The 21,340-nt window shown below is 42.0% G+C and overlaps 1 protein-coding gene across 1 annotated transcript in view; it reads left to right on the top strand.

Moving 5' to 3' along the window:
• The window catches only part of LOC130917476 (nectin-3-like protein), an 88,458-nt gene extending 67,544 nt beyond the window's left edge, over window positions 1–20,914 (top strand). Inside the window, exons 5-6 of the mRNA XM_057838922.1 lie at window positions 1,781–1,932; window positions 18,211–20,914. Of these exons, the coding sequence (XP_057694905.1) occupies window positions 1,781–1,932; window positions 18,211–18,815 (757 nt within the window). The 3' untranslated portion in view covers window positions 18,816–20,914. The remainder of the gene's footprint in view (window positions 1–1,780; window positions 1,933–18,210) is intronic.
• Window positions 20,915–21,340: the final 426 nt, after the last annotated feature.

The raw sequence follows: 21,340 nt of genomic DNA, 5'->3' as shown, positions 1-21,340 counted from the left end.
GATGAGGGGCCGGGTCAGTTTGTAACAGAAAAGTGTGGCGATTGCAGGAGTGCCTAAATGTAAAAATTAATTGTTTTTCAGAACGCCACAATCAAATAACCCTTTCTGATATCTTCACGGAACAAAAGTAATTAAATAATAATAATATAATATAATATAATATAATATAATATAATATAATATAATATATAGGGCTGTCAAAATTATCGCGTTAACGGTCGGTAATTAATTTTTTTAATTAATCACGTTAAAATATTTGATGCATTTAATGCACATGCCCCGCTCAAACAGATTAAAATTATAGCAGTGTCGTGTCCATTTGTTACTTGTGTTTTTTGGTGTTTTTTGTCACCCTCTGCTGGCGCTTGGGTGCGATTGATTTTATGGGTTTCAGCACCATGAGCATTGTGTAATCATTGACATCAACAATGGCGAGCTACTAGTTTGTTTTTTGTTTGAAAATTGTACTAATTTTATTAAAACAAAAACATTAAGAGGGGTTTTAATATAAAATTTCTATAACTTGTACTAACATTTATCTTTTAAGAACTACAAGTCTTTCTATCCATGGATCGCTTTAACAGAATGTTAATAATGTTAATGCCATCTTGTTGATTTATTGTTATGATAAACAAATACAGTACTTATGTACAGTATGTTGAATGTATATATCCGTCTTATCTTTCCATTCCAACAATAATTTACAGAAAAATATGGCATATTTTATGGATGGTTTGATATGCGATTAATTACGGTTAATTAATTTTCAAGCTGTGATTAACTCGATTAAAATTTTTAATCATTTGACAGCCCAGAATATAATATAATATAATAATACCACTATTAATTAAATAGATAATAACCAAATAACCCTCTCTGGGTTCTTCACAGAAAAAAGCCAGGAAATAAATAACAGGCCGGACCAAATGTGGAGGCGGGCCATATACGGCCCGCGGGCCGTAGTTTGGGGACCCCTGAGTTAAATGATTAAGTGAACAAGTGAATTAAATGAACAAGTACGATGTAGGGCGGCTGTGGCGCAGTTGGTATCTGGAGTTGTCCTTGGACCAAAGGGTCAGGGTTCGATTCCCAGCTACAACTGCCCACTGTCGAAGGGCCCTTGGGCAAGGCACTGAACCCTGCTTTGCCTCCAATGGGTTGACAGCGCCTTGCATGGCAGCAGCCCCATTTGTGTGTGAATGTGTGCATGAATGGGTAAATGTGTGCTACTGTAAAGCACTTTGGGCATGGTAACCATGCAGATAAATGCACCATATAAGTAAGTTTCATTTTCATTCATTTGTTTTTCGTTTTTTTTAATTGGGAAAAAAAATCCGCGATGGACTGAGGGTGCGTAGGTTGAAGCTCGTAGTAGCGAGGGATCACTGTACTGTAGTTTCTCCAGGTTATTTTCTTTGAAACTGGATCCGCTGGTTGTAGCCATCATCAAGAGGCTATGGATAACAGTCCAAATGTCTCCTGCGTGCGAGTAAGCCAGACCTTGTGGCACTCTGTTGTCCTCTGATGCGAAAACAAGGCTCACGGCATCTTGACAGGAGCAGTAAAGTCTCGCCCGGTGAAACCTTATGCCCCCAGGACAAAAGCTATCTTCGTTCGAGCGGTTTTCCAGACTTTTTTTTGCGGAAATGTCTGTATATAATTACCTTAAGCCAAATAAAATGTTTGCTATTCTTTTTAAAATTGGTATAAACTGATTTCAAGTGACAACATGATGGCATCACTAAAAAGGACTATTTTGTTGGTTTGCTTTTGTTCCCAGGTTGGACGGGCCAATGCCGAATGGCGTTGAGGCCATTAGCAACAGGTTTGCGTTCTTGCGTCCGCTGGAGCTCAATGACTCAGGCGTATACCGCTGCGAAGCCAGCAATGATGTCGGCACCCGTAGCCAAGACTTATCCTTCTGGGTCCAAGGTAGTGTCTCGCTTCAGACTCCTATAATTCATGCACATAAGAGTTTGCGTGTGCCGGTGTGTGAATGGGGTTTCTTGAAGACTTGATTGTTCGGCAGTGTCGTGCTCAAGACCAAACTGTCAAGATCAAGACTAAAACTGAGGAGACCAAGACTTATGAGTCGAGAATGATAAAAGACCCAAGACGGAGACAAGCTAAGACAGGGAGAAGACAGGACCATTAAAATCCATTTAAAAAATAAAAACATTTAATACGTTTTTAAGTATTGTGATTCAGCGGTGCACTTTTATCTCCTAGTCAGCTTTCTTGGAGTCATTATGAATTGCACTGACAGATTTGCAGGTTAAAGAGTTATGAGCAGTATATAGGCCGTGAAATGTTCCAGTGTAACACTGCGGAGCTGTTGAGTACGTGCGCCTTTGTGTAAATGTCAACGAAGGCCGCAGACTGAACCGTACCCGGATCATCCAAATGTGTTTTCCTTATTGGGGTTCTATGAATGCCACAGATAAATCCCAGTCCTTTGACGCTGCTGCATCCACATCTGCGCTTCCTGCACCGCGGTCCCGTGTGGCCACTCAGGCCGTCTCATTATTGCCAAGTCAGGGCCAGGGTGTGGATCCTGAGAACTCTCCTTTTTGTTTTCATTCCTGCATCGCTCCTTTGTAATCCCTCTCCAAACAAAGCAACCGCTGCCTTCGGATCCCCCATCACCTCCCCGCCGATCGCTCGGCTCTGGGAAGAGCTGGACGCGCCCCAAAAAAGCTGTCACGCTTCGTCTGTTTACAGGCCCGAGCCGGAGCCCTCCTCCGAGCGAAAGCACAGCTGACAGACATCCCGTCCAGGAAAGACTCGGCTGGCCAATTATCTTGCCTCTTTCTTCAAATATTAAGACTTTGGGCATGCGGCCTCTTCCCCCCGCCGTCCCCCCTGTAGCGGAGTTAGGCCCCCTTCTGCTACCCCCTTCCCCCACTTGCTGCTGCTGTATGAAGCCTTGTGGTTTTTGGCCACTGATGTTCTCAGATGGATCAACTATGCCATTGCAGATGCGCTTAACCCCTTACATACCGCGTGGGTACTATAATGCAGTCTATGACCTGTTTTGACCCTGAGGTATAAAGATTAAGTTTGCATCTTCATTTTCATCATGGTGTAAAGGTGTTATTAGTTGATACAGTGGGGCAAATAAGTATTTAGTCAACCACCAATTGTGCAAGTTCTCCTACTTGAAAAGATTAGAGAGGCATGTAATTGTCAACATGGGTAAACCTCAACCATGAGAGACAGAATGTGGAAAAAAAAAAGAAAACATTATTTGATATTTAAAGAATTTATTTCCAAATTAGAGTGGAAAATAAGTATTTGGTCACCTACAAACAAGCAAGATGTCTGGCTGTCAAAAAGGTCTAACGTCTTCTAACAAGGTCTAACGAGGCTTCACTCGTTACCTGTATTAATGGCACCTGTTTTAACTCATTATCGGTATAAAAGACACCTGTCCACAACCTCAGTAAGTCACACTCCAAACTCCATCATGGCCAAGACCAAAGAGCTGTCGAAGGACACCAGAGACAAAATTGTAGACCTGCACCAGGCTGGGAAGACTGAATCTGCAATAGGTAAAACGCTTGGTGTAAAAAATCAACTGTGGGAGCAATTATTAGAAAATGGAAGACATACAAGACCAGTGATAATCTCCCTCGATCTGGGGCTCCATGCAAGATCTCACCCCGTGGCGTCAAAATGATAGCAAAAACGGTGAGCAAAAATCTCAGTACCACACGGGGGGACCTAGCGAATGACCTACAGAGAGCTGGGACTACAGTAACAAAGGCTACTATCAGTAACACAATGCGCCGCCAGGAACTCAAATCCTGCACTGCCAGACGTGTCCCCCTGCTGAAGAAAGTACACGTCCAGGCCCGTCTGCGGTTTGCTAGAGAGCATTTGGATGATCCAGAAGAGGACTAGGAGAATGGGTTATGGTCAGATGAAACCAAAATAGAACTTTTTGGTAGAATCACAGGTTCTCGTATTTGGAGGAGAAAGAATACTGAATTGCATCCGAAGAACACCATACCCACTGTGAAGCATGGGGGTGGAAGCATCATGCTTTGGGGCTGTTTTTCTGCAAAGGGACCAGGACGACTGATCTGTGTAAAGGAAAAAATGAATGGGGCCAAGTATCGAGAGATTTTGAGTGAAAATCTCCTCCCATCAGCAAGGGCATTGAAAATGAGACGTTGCTGGGTCTTTCAGCATGACAATGATCCCAAATACACTGCCAGGGCAACAAAGGAGTGGCTTCATAAGAAGCATTTCAAGGTCCTGGAGTGGCTTAGCCAGGCTCCAGATCTCAACCCCATAGAAAATCTGTGGTGGGAGTTGAAAGTCCGTGTTGCCCAATGACAGTCCCAAAACATCACTGTTCTAGAGGAGATCTGCATGGACTCCACTGTATTTTTACGGACTATAATTTCGCTTGCTAATTCCCATTAGCCGTTCTGGGGTTCCTGTCTATCCGTCCTGGGAGTGGATCTCTCCTGACTGTGGTACTCCCCAAGGTTTCTCATTTTTCTCCCAATTGACTCTGGAGTTTTTCCTTGCCGGCATGGAGGGTCTTAAGGATAGGGGATACCCAGGACTTGAACTGCATCTATTCATCTTTGTTGCTATATTTCTAATTGTTATCATATTGCCTCTGTAAAGCCCTTTGAGACTTCTGTTGTGATTGAAGGCTATACAAATAAAATTGAATTGAAAATTGAATTGAATAGGAATGGGCCAAAATACCAGCAACAGTGTGTGAAAAGCTTTTGAAGAGTTACAGAAAATGTTTGGGCTCCGTTATTGCCAACAAAGGGTACATAACAAAGTAGTGAGATGAACTTTTGGTATTGACCAAATACTTATTTTCCACCAAGATTTGCAAATGAATTTTTTAAAAATCAAACAATGTGATTTTCTGGCGGGGGGGGTTTCCACATTCTGTCTCTCATGGTTGAGGTTTACCCATGTTGCCAATTGCAGTCCTCTCTAATATTTTCAAGTGGGAGAACTTGCACAATTAGTGGTTGACTAAATACTTATTTGCCCCACTGTAAGTAACATAGACTTCATTATCAGTCAGTGGGACACTGGGCTCAAAGCCGATCCGTCGGGGGGCCTATTTTGGAAAACTTAAAATTCTCATATTTTCAAAACCACAGCCCCTAGCGACCTAAAACCAAAACAGGCACCTCCCTTAGGCATATATGTCTCCATGAGCAGCAACATCAAAAAATTTAAAGTCATTCCCTAATAAATTATTTTTTTCATAGATGTATAACAAAACAAACTGGCTATAAAATTGTCAAATTGTATGCTACATTTACAAAAAAAACAAATGCAGAGATAATCACCGACATTTTCGGGATCAATAGCAACATTTAACATAAGTTTTTGCTCGAAATAGCAACTTAGTTAATTTTTTGCTTTAGTGCAAGCTTTCAACAGCTAATAAATCACTCAATTTTCACACCGGAACCTAATACATCTTAATGTTACTCAACAAAAGCAAAATATGCATTCTTCTATATCCAATCACAACTTATTTAGGTTTAATTCCGATGTTGCTATTCCCTTGCACGTCTCGCAGGCTAGCTGGCCCTCGTCGTTTTTAGATTTTTTTTTGTATGGAGGCAGAAATGTCTAAATTACTTTTTTTTTGCCAAAAACAGCCAGTTGGCCGAAAATCACCTGATCATTTGTTAATTTGTATGGATACAACATGGTGGCCATCATAAAACAAAGCGCTTTTTAAGTTTAAAACTCTTGTAAATAAATGCGCCCCAGAATTTCTATAGATATGTACATAAAACAGTCTAGATTCTAGGTTAATAGCAAAAAAATGTGCAATTATCATTCATTTCACGTAAATATTTCGGGAAGGTGTGGCGCACTGTCTGTAGGAGCTGTCTAGTCAACTGATGGTGAATTCTAAGTAATTTAATAAATTGATGGTTCTTCTGTATGCGAAGGCTGACTTGGTCGCGGATTCTGTTTTGTAACCTGCATGGACACAATTTATTGGTGCGGCCAAGGCTTGAAGTGGATTTGTTTCCCTGTATCAAGCTGCTCCTCTCGCTGGAGTGGTGCTCAAGCGTGTGTGAAGCAGTTTAGATGGAAATCAGCACCTCCAAATCTGAGAACATGGAACGCAGATGGAAAAGGGTGGTGTACTTTCTTTGGGTCAGGTGTGAGGTCCTTTCCCAAGTGGAACAATTGAAGTATGTTGTTCACAAGTTAGGGTAGAATGACAGGCAAAGATAGAACAAGAGAAGAAGCCTGTATTGGTCCATCATGTGAAAGGAGCTGAGCAGAAAAGACATCTTTTCATTCACCGGATAATCCACGTTACTACCCTCACCTATGGTTGTTAACTGTATAGATCATGACTGAAGGTACAAGATCCTGTACATGAGGGCAAAATGAGTGAGCAGGATGTCCAGGATGTTCAAAGCGCTGCTCCTCTGCATTGAGAGTAGATTAGGTGGCTAAAGCCACTTTCACACATACAACCCGGTTTATTTCTGGGACATTTCCCCATGTGTAAAAGCCATGACAAGGCTAAATCCCACGTCACCTTGCACGGGAATTTACCGAGATAGAAGTCTGAAAGTTGACGCCTCCCAGGTAGTGTTACTCTCGGTGAGAGTGATGCGGCAACACAAAGAGGCAATGGAGATTGCTCGTAACATCGGCAACGCTGTCGACAAGGCCTGTGATGATTTGTCCCAGGTGAAGAAGGAACATACAGCGTTTAGTGATGCCGCCGCTTAAATGGTGACAAAAATCATTACGGAGATACGGGACCAAGAAAGGCTCGCTCGCGGGAACCAGGCCAGGGCAAATGACGATTAACCCACCTGAGCGGATTGCAGCGGATGTTGGCCTCCATGATTCCCTCGGCTATATCTCCCTACGCAAATCTGGCAATCACCCTAATCAATGAACTCACACTAATCGACAATATTGCTTAAGTGCTATGGCAAAACAATAACTTTTGGGAAGAAAATTCATGTGGGGGGAAAAAAAAAAATCGCATGTAATATGATGTATGCAATTTCACCATGTTTGATCGTATGTCCTTGGCTGCAGGAGGACGGGTCTTGATAAGCATATGCTTCTCCCATCTGCCCTTGTCTTTCTTCGGTTTTCTTTCTTTCTTTCTTCCGGCTAATCATATCACATTTTGCAACTGTCAATTATACCGATGATGATGACAATAAATATTTCATTCATTTGACTGCAAGCAGGCTGGGGTGTGCATACAACATCGCCCCTTTCAGACTTACAGTGCCTTGCAAAAGTATTCGGCCCCCTTGAACCTTGCAACTTTTCGCCACATTTCAGGCTTCAAACATAAAGATATAAAATTTTAAATTTTTGTCAAGAATCAACAACAAGTGGGACACAATCGTGAAGTGGAACAAAATTTATTGGATAATTTAAACTTTTTTAACAAATAAAAAACTGAAAAGTGGGGCGTGCAATATTATTCGGCCCCCTTGCATTAATACTTTGTAGCGCCACCTTTTGCTCCAATTACAGCTGCAAGTCGCTTGGGGTATGTTTCTATCAGTTTTCCACATCGAGAGACTGACATTCTTGCCCATTCTTCCTTGCAAAACAGCTCGAGCTCAGTGAGGTTGGATGGAGAGTGTTTGTGAACAGCAGTCTTCAGCTCTTTCCACAGATTCTCCATTGGATTCAGGTCTGGACTTTGACTTGGCCATTCTAACACCTGGATACGTTTATTTTTGAACCATTCCATTGTAGATTTGGCTTTATGTTTAGGAGCATTGTCCTGTTGGAAGATAAATCTCCGTCCCAGTCTCAGGTCTTGTGCGGATACCAACAGGTTTTCTTCCAGAATGTTCCTGTATTTGGCTGCATCCATCTTCCCGTCAATTTTAACCATCTTCCCTGTCCCTGCTGAAGAAAAGCAGTCCCAAACCATGATGCTGCCACCACCATGTTTGACAGTGGGGATGGTGTGTTCAGGGTGATGAGCTGTGTTGCTTTTACGCCAAACATATCGTTTTGCATTGTGGCCAAAAAGTTCAATTTTGGTTTCATCTGACCAGAGCACCTTCTTCCACATGTTTGGTGTGTCTCCCAGGTGGCTTGTGGCAAACTTTAAACGAAACTTTTTATGGATATCTTTGAGAAATTGATTTCTTCTTGCCACTCTTCCATAAAGGCCAGATTTGTGCAGTGTACGACTGATTGTTGTCCTATGGACAGACTCTCCCACCTCAGCTGTAGATCTCTGCAGTTCATCCAGAGTGATCATGGGCCTCTTGGCTGCATCTCTCATCAGTTTTCTCCTTGTTTGAGAAGAAAGTTAGGAAGGTCTTGGTAGATTTGCAGTGGTCTGATGCACCTTCCATTTCAATATGATGGCTTGCACAGTGCTCCTTGAGATGTATAAAGCTTGGGAAATCTTTTTGTATCCAAATCCGGCTTTAAACTTCTCCACAACAGTATCTCGGACCTGCCTGGTGTGTTCCTTGGTTTTCATAATGCTCTCTGCACTTTAAACAGAACCCTGAGACTATCACAGGGCAGGTGCATTTATACGGAGACTTGATAACACACAGGTGGATTCTATTTATCATCATCGGTCATTTAGGACAACATTTGATCATTCAGAGATCCTCACTGAACTTCTGGAGTGAGTTTGCTGCACTGAAAGTAAAGGGGCCGAATAATATTGCACGCCCCACTTTTCAGTTTTTTATTTGTTAAAAAAGTTTAAATTATCCAATAAATGTTGTTCCTCTTCACGATTTTGTCCCACTTGTTGTTGATTCTTGACAAAAAAATAAAATTTCATATCTTTATGTTTGAAGCCTGAAATGTGGCGAAAGGTTGCAAGATTCAAGGGGGCCGAATACTTTTGCAAGGCACTGTATATCCCAGTAAATTCCCCTGTAAAGTGATGTGGGATTTGATCGTGCCATGGCTTTCAGACAAGGGGAGATATCTTGGGAATGACGGACTTGTCCCGTGTTACCGACTCGGCGCTTTCTGTGTGTGGAGGGCGACTGGCGCGATTTTATAACCCGGACATTACGTCATTTTTGGTCGGCATCGGCAACAAAATGAACCACAAACCACACTTTTCCAAAGATGGACGATGGACTCGGCTTTACGATCCAGTAGTACCGGTAATTAAATTTCGTTATGTTTTCAGTTTAATTTAGCTATTTCTAGCTTGCCATGTTGATAATTGCGATGTTTACCGCTTTTTGTCTTACTGCGAAAAAAAAGACGAAATGACGATCAGCCCGCCATGATATTTTTTACGTCATCAGCCTTCGTGCTATGACCCGGGAATTTAAAGGGAACCTCGGACAGACTTGTAGGCTCTAATAAGCAACATTTGTTCTGTTTTACGAAGATAAGTGATTGGAAACACATGAAATAATGCCATTGATTACCATGTTTTTTGCGCAAAATCGACATTCGGGGTGATTACGTAGTTGTCACTGTCACTAGACGAACACTACCTGTGTTCTGCAATTCCTTCTACGCGGCGAGACATCCAACACATGCTCACATCGGTTAAAAGCAGCGAGTACTTGCGAATTGTGTTTTTATTGAGACTTTTATTACCTTTTCATTGCTTCAAAAATACTTTTTGCATGTGTTTTCCCCTCATACTTTTAAGCACTGTTTTTTTGTGGTAGCTTTAAAGCAGATTGTTGATCTGTTGACCACATTAGTCACGTAGCGTATTTAAACCACCCTTATTTGTTATTACAACGTAAGTATTTTCTTAAGGCATCTTTTGTATGTTCTGTCTGTATTATCTAAACAAAACAAGCTGAAAGCGCACAGTAGTACTTTGGGTGTCAAATTGGCCTCTTGTAGACGTTTCACGGGTCTAGCACATTTTGGCAGAACACCGGTTTTGTTTTGATGGTCTTGTTCCATCCAGTCTTTCCTGTTCGTTTTGCTTTTGCTGCTCGTTTTGTGAAATATCGACAGTGCTGTCATGCTGATTAATGGTTCAAATTGAAAGGGTTGAACGGATTACTTGTTTATGTCTCTAAAAGAAGCCTGACCAGACTGGGGAAAGGAAAGTCTGGGATTCACTGCTAAAGCTACTGCCCCCGTGAACCAAACTCAGATAAGCAGAAATGATGTTTTGGAATTAAAATTTCTGTGTTTACGTCAGTCTTTTATATGACTTGTGCACTGCTGGTATTTCCCTGACCATAGCTCTCCAACCTTTGGATGAATAAGAAGAAATTATATGGGTTGAGCCAGGAAGGGTGGGGAAGTTGGGAAAAACATCATTTCTGCATAGTGTTTTGTCATATACTGTATATATGCCAACAATCCAGTTTTTTTTATGCCTTTTATAAAAATGAGAGACTAAAATAGGCCTTTGCTGACTGAAGAGTTTGAGGAGGAAGAAACAATTATCGCTGTTTGGGAACTGCTAAAATGTATCTTTTTATGTGTATCCTGCACCACAGTGTAATTGCTCAGAATAGAGGCATTGAAATTTGGTTCACTTTTTCTCAGGGAAGTCCGTCGACCCTTGTTGACCTTTCAGTAGCACATAATAAGCCGCTCAAGTGGCTAAGCGCGAATCCCAAATAAACATTAGAATGTGAGTGATGTTGACGTACGAGGTGGTATCAAGCTACGGGGGGTGGGGCGGTGGTCAAAATGAGGGATGCTCATTCTTGACCTTGAGCAGGCCTCTTCTTTACCGCTATCACGAAGAGCCACCTTTTCCTCCTCCAGAGGACAAATGATCGATCACAGCGTCTTCCCACGTGACGACCCAGCGGCAGTTTTTGTGGATGTGTGTGTGGAGTGGCGCCTGTGTCCTTTCATAACCTCCTTGTCTACTTTTATCTTCTGTGCGCCAAACACAAAGATATCCGTTCAGCGCTGAGGCTTCTTTCTTTCATTTGCGCCTTTTTCCACTGAATAGTGCAGCATTCAACTGATTTGCCCACAGGAGACTCATACATCTGCGCTTAAATACTTGCAGTGTAATAGTGGAAACTCAGCTTCAAAGCGAACTCTCACAAGGTTTCTGGAACCAAATTCCGCTACGTTTGGCTAGTGGGGAGTGGGCTGACACGTGTTGCAGTGTTTTGTCCCATCTGAAGTAAAGATGCATGATAATATCGGTCACCGATAATTATCGGCCGATGATGTCACACAGATAATCCAGATAAATAAAATTAAACCGATAATGCAATCCGATAATTATATTCTAGCCTCCAAATGTGCACAATCGAAGCAGTTTTGTCCAATTCACAAAAGAAAAAAATAGCAGTGTTAGTTATGTTTGAAATGTATGCGTTTACAAAAAGCTCATTTTCTCCGTTTTTTCATCAGAAATTGGAAAATTGCTCAAACTAAGCTATTTTCTGATGCTGATTTCTAAAGAATAGAAAAAGATATGAACTTATTTTTTCTGCTGAAAGAAGAGAGTCTAATCTTTTGGTGGGTTCGATGTTTATATAGCAATACAACAGAATTTTCTGTGGGCCTTGCAAAATCAGTCAAAATCCAGAAAAACGGCCGGGAGCGAAGGGGGTTGCTCCAGTAAAAATGGCTGGGAGTAAGAGTTATTCAGATAACTATAGCTTAAAGAACATGCTAACAGGTTTACCAAACCATCAGTGTCACTCCAAAACACCAAAATAACATGTAAAATTATATAATTATGTGTTTATAATTTCACACATAAGTCGCTCCTGAATATAAGTCGCACCCCCAGCCAAACTATGAAAAAAAAACTGACTTATAGTCCAAAAAATACGGTATTTATTTCAATTTTTATTTTAGTTTCTATTTAATTATTTAAACATTTATTTCCATGTTTCTTTCAAGATCAATTTATTTATTCCAATATACATTGGGGAGGACAAGTATTTGATACACTGCCGATAGGAAAACCCATTGGCAGTGTATCAAATACTTGTTTTCCCCACTGTATATCTGATGAAGCTGGCGATTTATTATTTTCACCTTAACTTATAAAAACTGGCAACGTTTGAGTTGAGCGAGTCCTGCTCCATGGCTCTGTAGTCAAGCTATTGCTCCTTCCTTCCCAACATGGCGGCATGGCAGTAATTGCTGAGGTTCTGCATGAGCTCTTTCTCTCACGATAAACCGCTGTGATTTGTACGTCATGTGTTCAAGGTCCGAATTTCCTGCGTCTACGTGTTCTGCTAAGAAAGCTAATGCAGCAGAACCTCGCTGCCATGTTGGGAAGGAAGGAGCACTACTTTGACTCGCTCTACTCAAACTTTGCCAGTCTTTATAAGTTAAGGTGACAATAAAAACATCGCCTGCTTTGTCAGGTTTTTAATCATTTATTTCAGAACTTGTGCAACACAACACACCTACTGTCTGCCGCAGTTGACGCCAACAACATCAGCACATTTGAAAGAGAAAGTAAAATTTTATCTCTAAGTGAAAGTAAAAAGTCCTCTCTCACTCCAACACGTCAGCCATGCATTGCGTTCAGGTACAGCATGCAAAAGTTTTACTTAAGTCCAAACGACTAAGACGAAAAATGCTGTGTTCAACCCTTTGAATTTGAACTTTAATTTGAACCCGAGAGGAACATTAATGAGCATGACAGCACTGTTGATATTTCACAAAAGGAGCAGCAAAAGCAAACATCAACAAGAAAGATGGGATGAGACGAGACGAGAGTAGGGAAAAGTGTTCTGCCAAAATGTGCTACACCGGCGAAACATCTACAGGAGGCCAATTTGACACCCAAAGTACTACCGTGCGCTTTCAGCTTGTTTTGTTTAGATGCATCCAGACAGAACGTACTAAAGATGCTTAAAGACAATACTTCAATGTAGTAATCAAATACGGGTCGTTTAAATATGCTGCGTGACTAATGTGGTCAACAGATCAACAATCTGCTTTAAAGCTACCACAAGAAAACACAATGCTTAAAAGTTTGAGGAAAAACGCATGCAAAAACGATTCTGAGGCAATGAAAAGGTAATAAGAGATTTGATAAAAGGACTCTGAGTAACAATCCCCAGGACTATGCATGGCATGGGTGTCCTCCCTGAGCCAAGCTCGCACCTGACGGCATGCCTGGATGGACTAGGAGCTGCTGCTTTAAGGCTCTGCTCAGCCACTGAGACACATCATCAGTTGTGTCCTCAGATCATGGGACGTTTCGGCAGACGCCCTCAGCTGAGGCTGGCCCACCACCAGTGTTGTTAATAACGGCGTTAGAATATAACGGCGTTACTAACGGCGTTATTTTTTTCAGTAATGAGTAATCTAATTAATTACTTTTCTCATCTTGGCAACGCCGTTACCGTTACTGAGGCGGGAAAGGCGTGCGTTACTATGCGTTACTAAGTTGGTTGAATAAAAAAAGTCTGAGAGAAACGGACTCACGGAGATGAGAGAGCAGAGCAGGAGTGGGGAAGACGCCGTTGCAACCGCGATGCTAGGTGGCTCCAATAATACCTGACTGTAGCCATAGCCGACAAACTACGCCCACATGACACGGTAGATATCATATTATAGAACTAGATGCCAATGACAGATACAGCTGCATTGGCAACATGTTTTAAGGACTACATGCGTTAGTAAACAGCCGCCATCTTAAAGCAGTAGACCTCTCAGGAAGGCTCTGATGTAGAGATCCTTCTCAGCGAACCTAAGTAACTTTTTTTAATTTTTATTTTTTTAAATCTAAAATGCTCCTAAATCGGCAAAATCTGAACTTAAATCTATCTTTAAATGATGAAACAGTTTTAAAACTTACACATGTTTAAAGTAGACAGAAGGGAACTAATGTAATAACGGGAGCAATTTTAACAACTTTAACGGTTGATTCACAACTTTAAATGACTTCCACACACAGCAAAGGTTACTATCTAGTTATCGCAATACCCTTGTGTCTAGTTAAGTGCGGGGTAAAGAATTGGGCTAGGGCCAATTGTCCCCCAAACCCTTTAAACTTCACATTGCGTGACCTGTTTTTTTTTTTTTTTTTTTGAGAAAAAAAAAAATTATCACTACTTACTTTGCCAAGTAACTAATTACTCTTACATTCAGGTAACTGAGTTACTAACGCAATTACTTTTTGGGAGAAGTAATTTGTAACTGTAATTAATTACTTTTTTAAAGTAAAATTAACAACACTGCCCACCACAGGTTGATCACTCATGGGTGTGTCTCTCAGGGCTAAGCATTTGCTCTAGCGGCCCAGATGGTGTTGCTCCTCTTCAGCCACAGCCAATGGCTTGCCCTCTTGGCGGTGTTGGCCAGCTCTTTGATGGCCTGTCTATGGGCCTGTCCCCTGACTCCCAATTTCCCTAAGGAGCTTTGCTGTTGAACTGGCGACAAAACCCCTACACCCCACCTCCACCGGGCGCAACCTCACCTTCCAGTCTCTGTCCTCTGCTGCAGCGCTAGGTCGGACTACCGCAGCTTTTTGTGTTCGTACGCTTCTTCGACGGCATCCTCCTAAGGAAATGTTTGCTCAATGATGTAGGCGAGCTTGGATGTATTGGACCATAGGATGAGGTCTGAACGTAGGGTGGTAGTCGCGATCCCCGGGGGGAAGATGAGCCTCCGATCAAGGTCGACTGCATTCAGTGGGCCCAGGTCAGGGTTTGAAGGCCTTGACCTCTGCTTTTCCCCCTCCCGAACAAATGATGGTGGGTGTTGGTACGCGTGCTGGTTGATAGCCTAGGCATTGATGGAAACCCTCTTGCGCTCAAGTTTATCAGCTACACATCTGAGGACCTGGTTGTGTCTCCATGTGTATCTGCCTTGAGTGAGGCTACTTTGGCAGCCCACCATGATGTGCTTGAGTGTTGCTGGGGTCGCACACAGGGGGCATGCTGGGTCCTTTCCAAACCACTGTTGCAGGTTTTCGGGAGATGGAAGCACATCATACGTTGCTCGAACAATGAAACTCAACCTGTTGGATTCCGTGCCCCAGAGTTCACTCCAAGACAGCTTCCTCTTCTCGACACCCTCTCACCTCATCCATCGGCCTTGTTTGGCTTGTGTCACCGCTTTGGAAAGTCTAGTTGCTTTTAACTAGACCAAATAAAAAACACAAATAGAAATTATTTGCTGCTTTTAACCGATTAGCGCATGTGTTGGACTTCTCGCCGTGTAGAAGGAATTGCAGTAACCCAGTATTCGTCGAGTGACGGTGACAATTTACGTCATCACCCCAAGCGTCCATAAAACATAGCGCCCTCCCTAGGTCAAAACATTTACTAAATATTATAGATTTTTAAATCAATGGCAATAATTCATGCATTTCTAATAACATATTTTTGAAAAAGAGAATTATTGTGGCCTAATAGAGCCTACAAGTCTTTAAGTCCGAGGTTCCGTTTAAAGTGATCCTCTAACTTAAATACATTTAGGCTCTAATAAACCACAATTGTTCTCTTGTACTAAAATATGTTGTTAGAAACACATAAAATGTTAAATCAATGGCAATATTTTATAATATTTAGTCCATATTTTGACTGTTAGTTGGCGCCATGGTTTGCGGGCTCGCAGTGATGACGTCATTGGGATCTTTCCAAATGTGTAGTGCGTTCAACAATTGCTTATTGCTGCCTAAACTCACGAAGTAAAATTAGCACGATGTTTTGCTTTTGGATGCAATTTCCAGTCAAATGGAAACAAGGGGAGTGAAGTGAGTGGTCAAGGTGGAATTATTATTTTTACTGAACAAATGTGCATAAGTGGAAGCTTCTCCCTCTTTTTGGTCCCTGTATGCACATATCCTACCCATCACGCGTTACAACTGGCGCCCGAACATTTTTCCTGGATCCTCAGTCAAGTAATGGATCCGTCTATTTTCTGGATCCGACGGTCCCACCGCGTCTGCAATGTCGGTTTCGGATCTGTCCATTTTTTTTTTATTCGTCGGTCCCACGGCGGCTTTTCGGATCAGTCTATTTTGTGGAATCGACGGCTGCGACATTGCCATGGTATCGGTCTAATTCCTGGATCTTCGAGTGAGTAAAAAACGCGGATTTGGATTACTATTGCTATCTTTTATGTTGACTATTCTTCGTGGGAGTTTTCCCCAAATCATACTAGATAATTAAAGCACTATGGCACGCTACAGTGACGACAGTGACTCTGACGTGGACCTTACAACAATGTTGGAGTTCGTCAGGGAACGCCTGTTTGCGTACTGATGAGCTCCCAAGTGAAGAGTGGTCAAGGTGGAAATATTATTTTTTGGTGAATAAATGTGCATAAGTGGAAGCTTCTCCCCTTTTTGGTACTTTTATACACGTATCCTAGCTACCACGTGTTACAATGTACAAGACATGGATTACACAAGGTGTGCTCTTTGGCCTGTACTGTATGTAAAGCACACGACAGCTCTGGATGCTAATGATCTACTTAATTATATTGGGATAAGTTTGAAAAGGCAATATGCTTACCTTGAATATCTGCTAATAAAACCGGAGTTCCCAACACTCTCTCGCTGTGGTGAGACTCACTTGCCGCAAGTGCATCACTAGTTTTGCCCAACTTTTGTCTTATCAGGTATTTGCTGCACGCATTTTTCCCTGAAGCTCGTCTTGTGAACGACCGACAGTGCTGTCCTGCTCTTCACTTTTCAGATCTGGTTCAAATAGGAAGGGTAGAACTGACGACATGTTGGGAAAACTAACTAGTGACACGCTGGAATTTCGGCAACGGGACCAGTGACGTCACGCACTGCGACGTAACAAGAATGACGACCTATCACTTAAAATAATTTTACAAACTTTATTAAAACAAAAACATTAAGAGGGGTTTTAATATCAAATTATTATAACTCATACTAACATTTATCTTTTAAGAATTGTCTTAAAAATAGAGGATCCCTTTAAAGATTTAGTTTAGGTCTACGGGCTGTGGAACGAATTAATGGAATTATAATGTATTCTTTTGGGAAAATCCAGCTCGACAAACGACTATTTCGACTTACAACGTCCTGGAACTTCATATGTAGAGGTTCCAATGTATATATATTAGGACTGTCAAACGATTAAAATTTTTAATCGAGTTAATTACAGCTTAAAAATTGATTAATCGTAATTAATCGCAATTCAAACCATCTCTAAAATATGCCATATTTTTATGTAAATTTATTGTTGGAATAGAAAGATAAGACACACGACGGATATATATTCATACAACATACTCAGTACTGTATATGTTTATTGTAACAATAAATCCACAAATGGCATTATTAATTCTTTCTGTTAAAGTGATCCACGGATAGAAAGACTTGTAGTTCTTAAACGATAAATGTTATAGCTACAGGTTATAGTAATTTTATATTAAAACCCCTTTTCATGTTTTCGTTTTAATAAAATTTGTAAAATTTTCAATCAAAAGTAGAGTTAATGTAATAATAAGAATAAAAATAACAATAATAAAAATAGAGTGAAAAGTTTTACGTGTATTTTGCATAGCTATTTTGATATGGAATGCCAGTTCATTTTGCATTGTTGTTTAACTGTGTGTCAGAATAGGGCATGCGACTATAGACTGAAGTGCTTTTCTTTTTGTGAACATTTTTTTTTTGAGAGATAGGAATATTATTTTTGTTGTGCTTTCACTAAACAATACTTATGTTTGTTGTGAAGCAGTTGCCGAAGCTCATGCCAATAAACGGCGCGATCCAAAGAACGCCTGTGTCCACTCGCCTTTACTGTATAACATATACAGTGGGGAGAACAAGTATTTGATACGCTGCCAATGGGAAAAGTGTATCAAATACTTGTTCTCCCCACTGTATCTGTACATATCTTACCCAAAATACAACAAGAGACACAGAATTGCCACTAAAAGAAAGAAAACTTACCGAAATATGTGTGGAGCACAAATAGCAATTTGCATTACATTGTGAATACAGCATAAACGTCTCACAAGTAATTCTCCCACGTTTTGAAGAAATAACATGAGTATGGAACGGCGCTGCCCCCAAGCGGCCGGTGGCATTCTCTTCACTCTTAATGTCCATAAACGGCCTCATCGTAAAATCTGTTTGAGGCAATATGCGAGCGGGTCATTCATTGCATGCATTAATTGCGTCAAATATTTTAACGTGATCAATTTAAAAATTAACGCCCGTTAACGCGATAATTTTGACAGCCCTAATATATATCTAACAGAAGTCAGAGAGCTTTTTTTTTTTTCAACGACATATTAACTCAAGACTTTTTTTATCCACAGAACGCCCATCTACCACGGCCACCCCTTCTCCCACCACCCGGACGACTAGCATAGTGTCTGGCACAGAGCGCTCCCAATTCACCTCCCCCACACTGGCCCCTGAGGGGGACAACATGCTGGGTGTCATAGTGGGCGGAGTGGTAATCGGCCTCTTGTTTCTGATCCTGGCACCGCTTGCGGCCTGGTTTTGTTTCATCCGCAAGCGCCGGACCTTCCGGGGCGACTACTACACCAAGCAGTACCTGGGCCCTTCGGACATGCAGAAGGAGACGCAGCTGGACGTGCTGCAGCCCCACGAGCTCCAAGAGGTGTACGGAGACAAGGCCGACAAAGGCAGTCAGGAGTTGAAGCCGAAACTCTGCGGGGACGTCATTTACCCCGACTACACGAGTAAGGAACAGGGCGGTGACGACTGGACCGATCGCGAGGGCGACTACTACCCCGACCCCTACCACGGTCAGAACATGCACCACCCGTGCGGGCCCCCCGTGCTCACCAACGGCTCGCCCTACCTCTCAAACAACCGCTACAACAACTGCACCGACAGCGACTACGTGGCGCACGTGGACGGCTCGGTCATTTCGCGACGGGAGTGGTACGTCTGAGCAAAACTGAAAAGCGCTTTATCTTATTAAGGAGGCCGGAACGCCTCCGCCGCGATGTGATCGGCCAACATTTGGCCTCTTAAAAGCATTAAGTATCGGACACGCTCTCAAAGGGAACGTCAGGAAACAAAAGAGAAGGCTTTCCGTTACACACTACTGAAATGTGAACAGTCGCACAAATGTCAAAGCCAGACACACCAGAGACTCCCGTGGTTGGCTTTTCTCGCTTTTTACCCCCCTTCCTCAAGGCCGCGTCCTCCGTTTTACTCGGCCTGCGAAAGCTTACCGCAAATTTTCTTGTTCGAAACGTTTCTTTAAATTGATAACCAAATGTGGGGGCGATTACGTACTGTAATCCCGCACCCTTCTGTAAGAAATCCTAAACCCTCTATGGTTTCACACAGAAATTTTTCATTGAATTTTTTTCCTCCATTACGGCAAGTTGGACTATTGGTTCTCACGTCTGCCTGACAGTGTTTTGTTCAAAGCCAGGCATTGAACTTCATTTTCTTAGGGATGGGGACATTTTAAAAATGCGCTTCGTTTACCACTGGAAAGCTTGCTTTGTCGACTGTTTGTTTGGCGACCAGTCTGTCAGTGATCTACGGTATTATGAAAAAGTATCTGAACCTTTTGGAGATTCTCACATTTCTGCATAAAGATCTTGGTCAAAATCACACAGATGAAAAAGCAGTGTCTACTTTTAACTAAAACCACCCAAACATTTATAGGTTTTCATATTTTAATGAGAATAGTATGCAAACAATGACAGAATGGGGAAAAATAAGTAAGTTGAACCGTCATATTTACTATTTTGTGTCCCCCCCCCCCCCCACCTCCCCTCCCTTTGGCAGCAATAACTCTAACCAGACGTTTCCTGTTGGGATGTTTGGCATGGATCACTGTCTGTAGGTCATGCCACAGCATCTCAATGGGGTTCAGGTCTGGACTTTGACTTGGCCACTCCAGAACGTGTATTTTGTTTTTCTGAAGCCATTCTAAAATTGATGTACTTCCGTGTTTTTGATCATTGTCTTGTTGCAGCATCTATCCTCTTTTTAGCTTCAACTGTCTGACAGACTGTCTCAGGTTTTCCTGCAACACATCCATTAATGTTTGCTCGGTGTCCAAGCCCTGAGGCCGCAAAACAGCCCCATATCTTGATGCTCCCTCCACCATGCTTCACGGTGGGGTTGAGGTGTTGATGTTGGTGAGCTGTTGCATTTTTTTCCCCACACACATTACATGTGTTACTCCCAAACAATTGAACTTTGGTTTCATCAGTCCACATATTTTGCCAAAACGTCTGTGGAGTGTCCAAGTGCCTTTTTTTTGAAAATTAATCGAGCAACAATATTTTTTTAGACAGTAGTGGCTTCCTCCGTGGAGTCCTCCCATGAACACCATTCTTGGCCATAGTTTTACATATAGTTGATATATGCACAGGGATATTGGACTGTGCCAGCGATTTCTGTAAGTCTTTAGCAGACACTCTAGCGTTCTTTTTTACCTCTCTGAGTATTCTGCGCGGAACTCTTGGCGTCATCTTTGGTGGACGGCCTCTCCTTGGGAGAGAAGCAACAGTGCCAAATTCTCTCCATTTGTAGACAACTTCTCTGACTGTTGATTGATGAACATCTGGACTTTTAGAGATGGTTTTATATCCTTTCCCAGCTTTATACAAATCCAAAATCCTTGATCGCAGGTCTTCAGACAGCTCTTTTGACCGAGCCATGATCCACATCAGACAATGTTTCTCATCAAGACATTCCTTACCAGGTGTGTGTTTTATAGTGGGCAGGGCAGCTTTAAACCACTCATTATTGATCGGGCACACACCCTACTTTTTGTTTGATAAAAATTGGTTTCAATTGCTCTTTTAAGTCTCCTTTGGCAGAGGGTTCACTTTAGGAGTGGGAACTTCTTGGTACCTCACGAAACGATTTTTGATACAAAGCTCACGATAACGATGATCTGACGATATGGCGATACAACGATTATCGATACATCGGTCAGGAAATGATTCTAGTATATTCTACAAACAACTAATAAACAGAAAAACAAGCTTCTGCTGTGAATTGGAATGAGTTCATCACTAGTAGACGTCCAATCCGTTTGAAGTGGGAGGGTGGCAGCGAATGAACGAATGTTCATTCGCTGCCACCCTCCCACTTCAAACGGATTGAACGTCTATGGCGGTCGGTGGCAGCCAATGCCAGGCAATGAGGTAATTTTGGGCCATTTAAGGTAATTTCCCAGTTGATTTTCAGTTACTTCCTGTTGATTTTGGGGTATTTTAGGGGCCTCTTCCTGTTTGTTTTGACTTACAGAACAGGAAATGACCAGGGAATCACCCAAATGAATATGCAGTGACTTAAACTCAACAGGAAATTACCTGAAATGCCCTAAAATGAACAGCAAGTGACCTGTAAATGCCTGAAAATCGGACAGAATGACTGTGAATGATCTGGTTTTGAATGAACGAATGTTCCCAGTCTAAATGGATGGGGGGTCGAGCACCGTCA

Source organism: Corythoichthys intestinalis, chromosome 6, assembly GCF_030265065.1.
Source record: "Corythoichthys intestinalis isolate RoL2023-P3 chromosome 6, ASM3026506v1, whole genome shotgun sequence".
Taxonomy (NCBI): domain Eukaryota; kingdom Metazoa; phylum Chordata; class Actinopteri; order Syngnathiformes; family Syngnathidae; genus Corythoichthys; species Corythoichthys intestinalis.
This window is presented reverse-complemented; position numbering and strand designations above follow the sequence as displayed.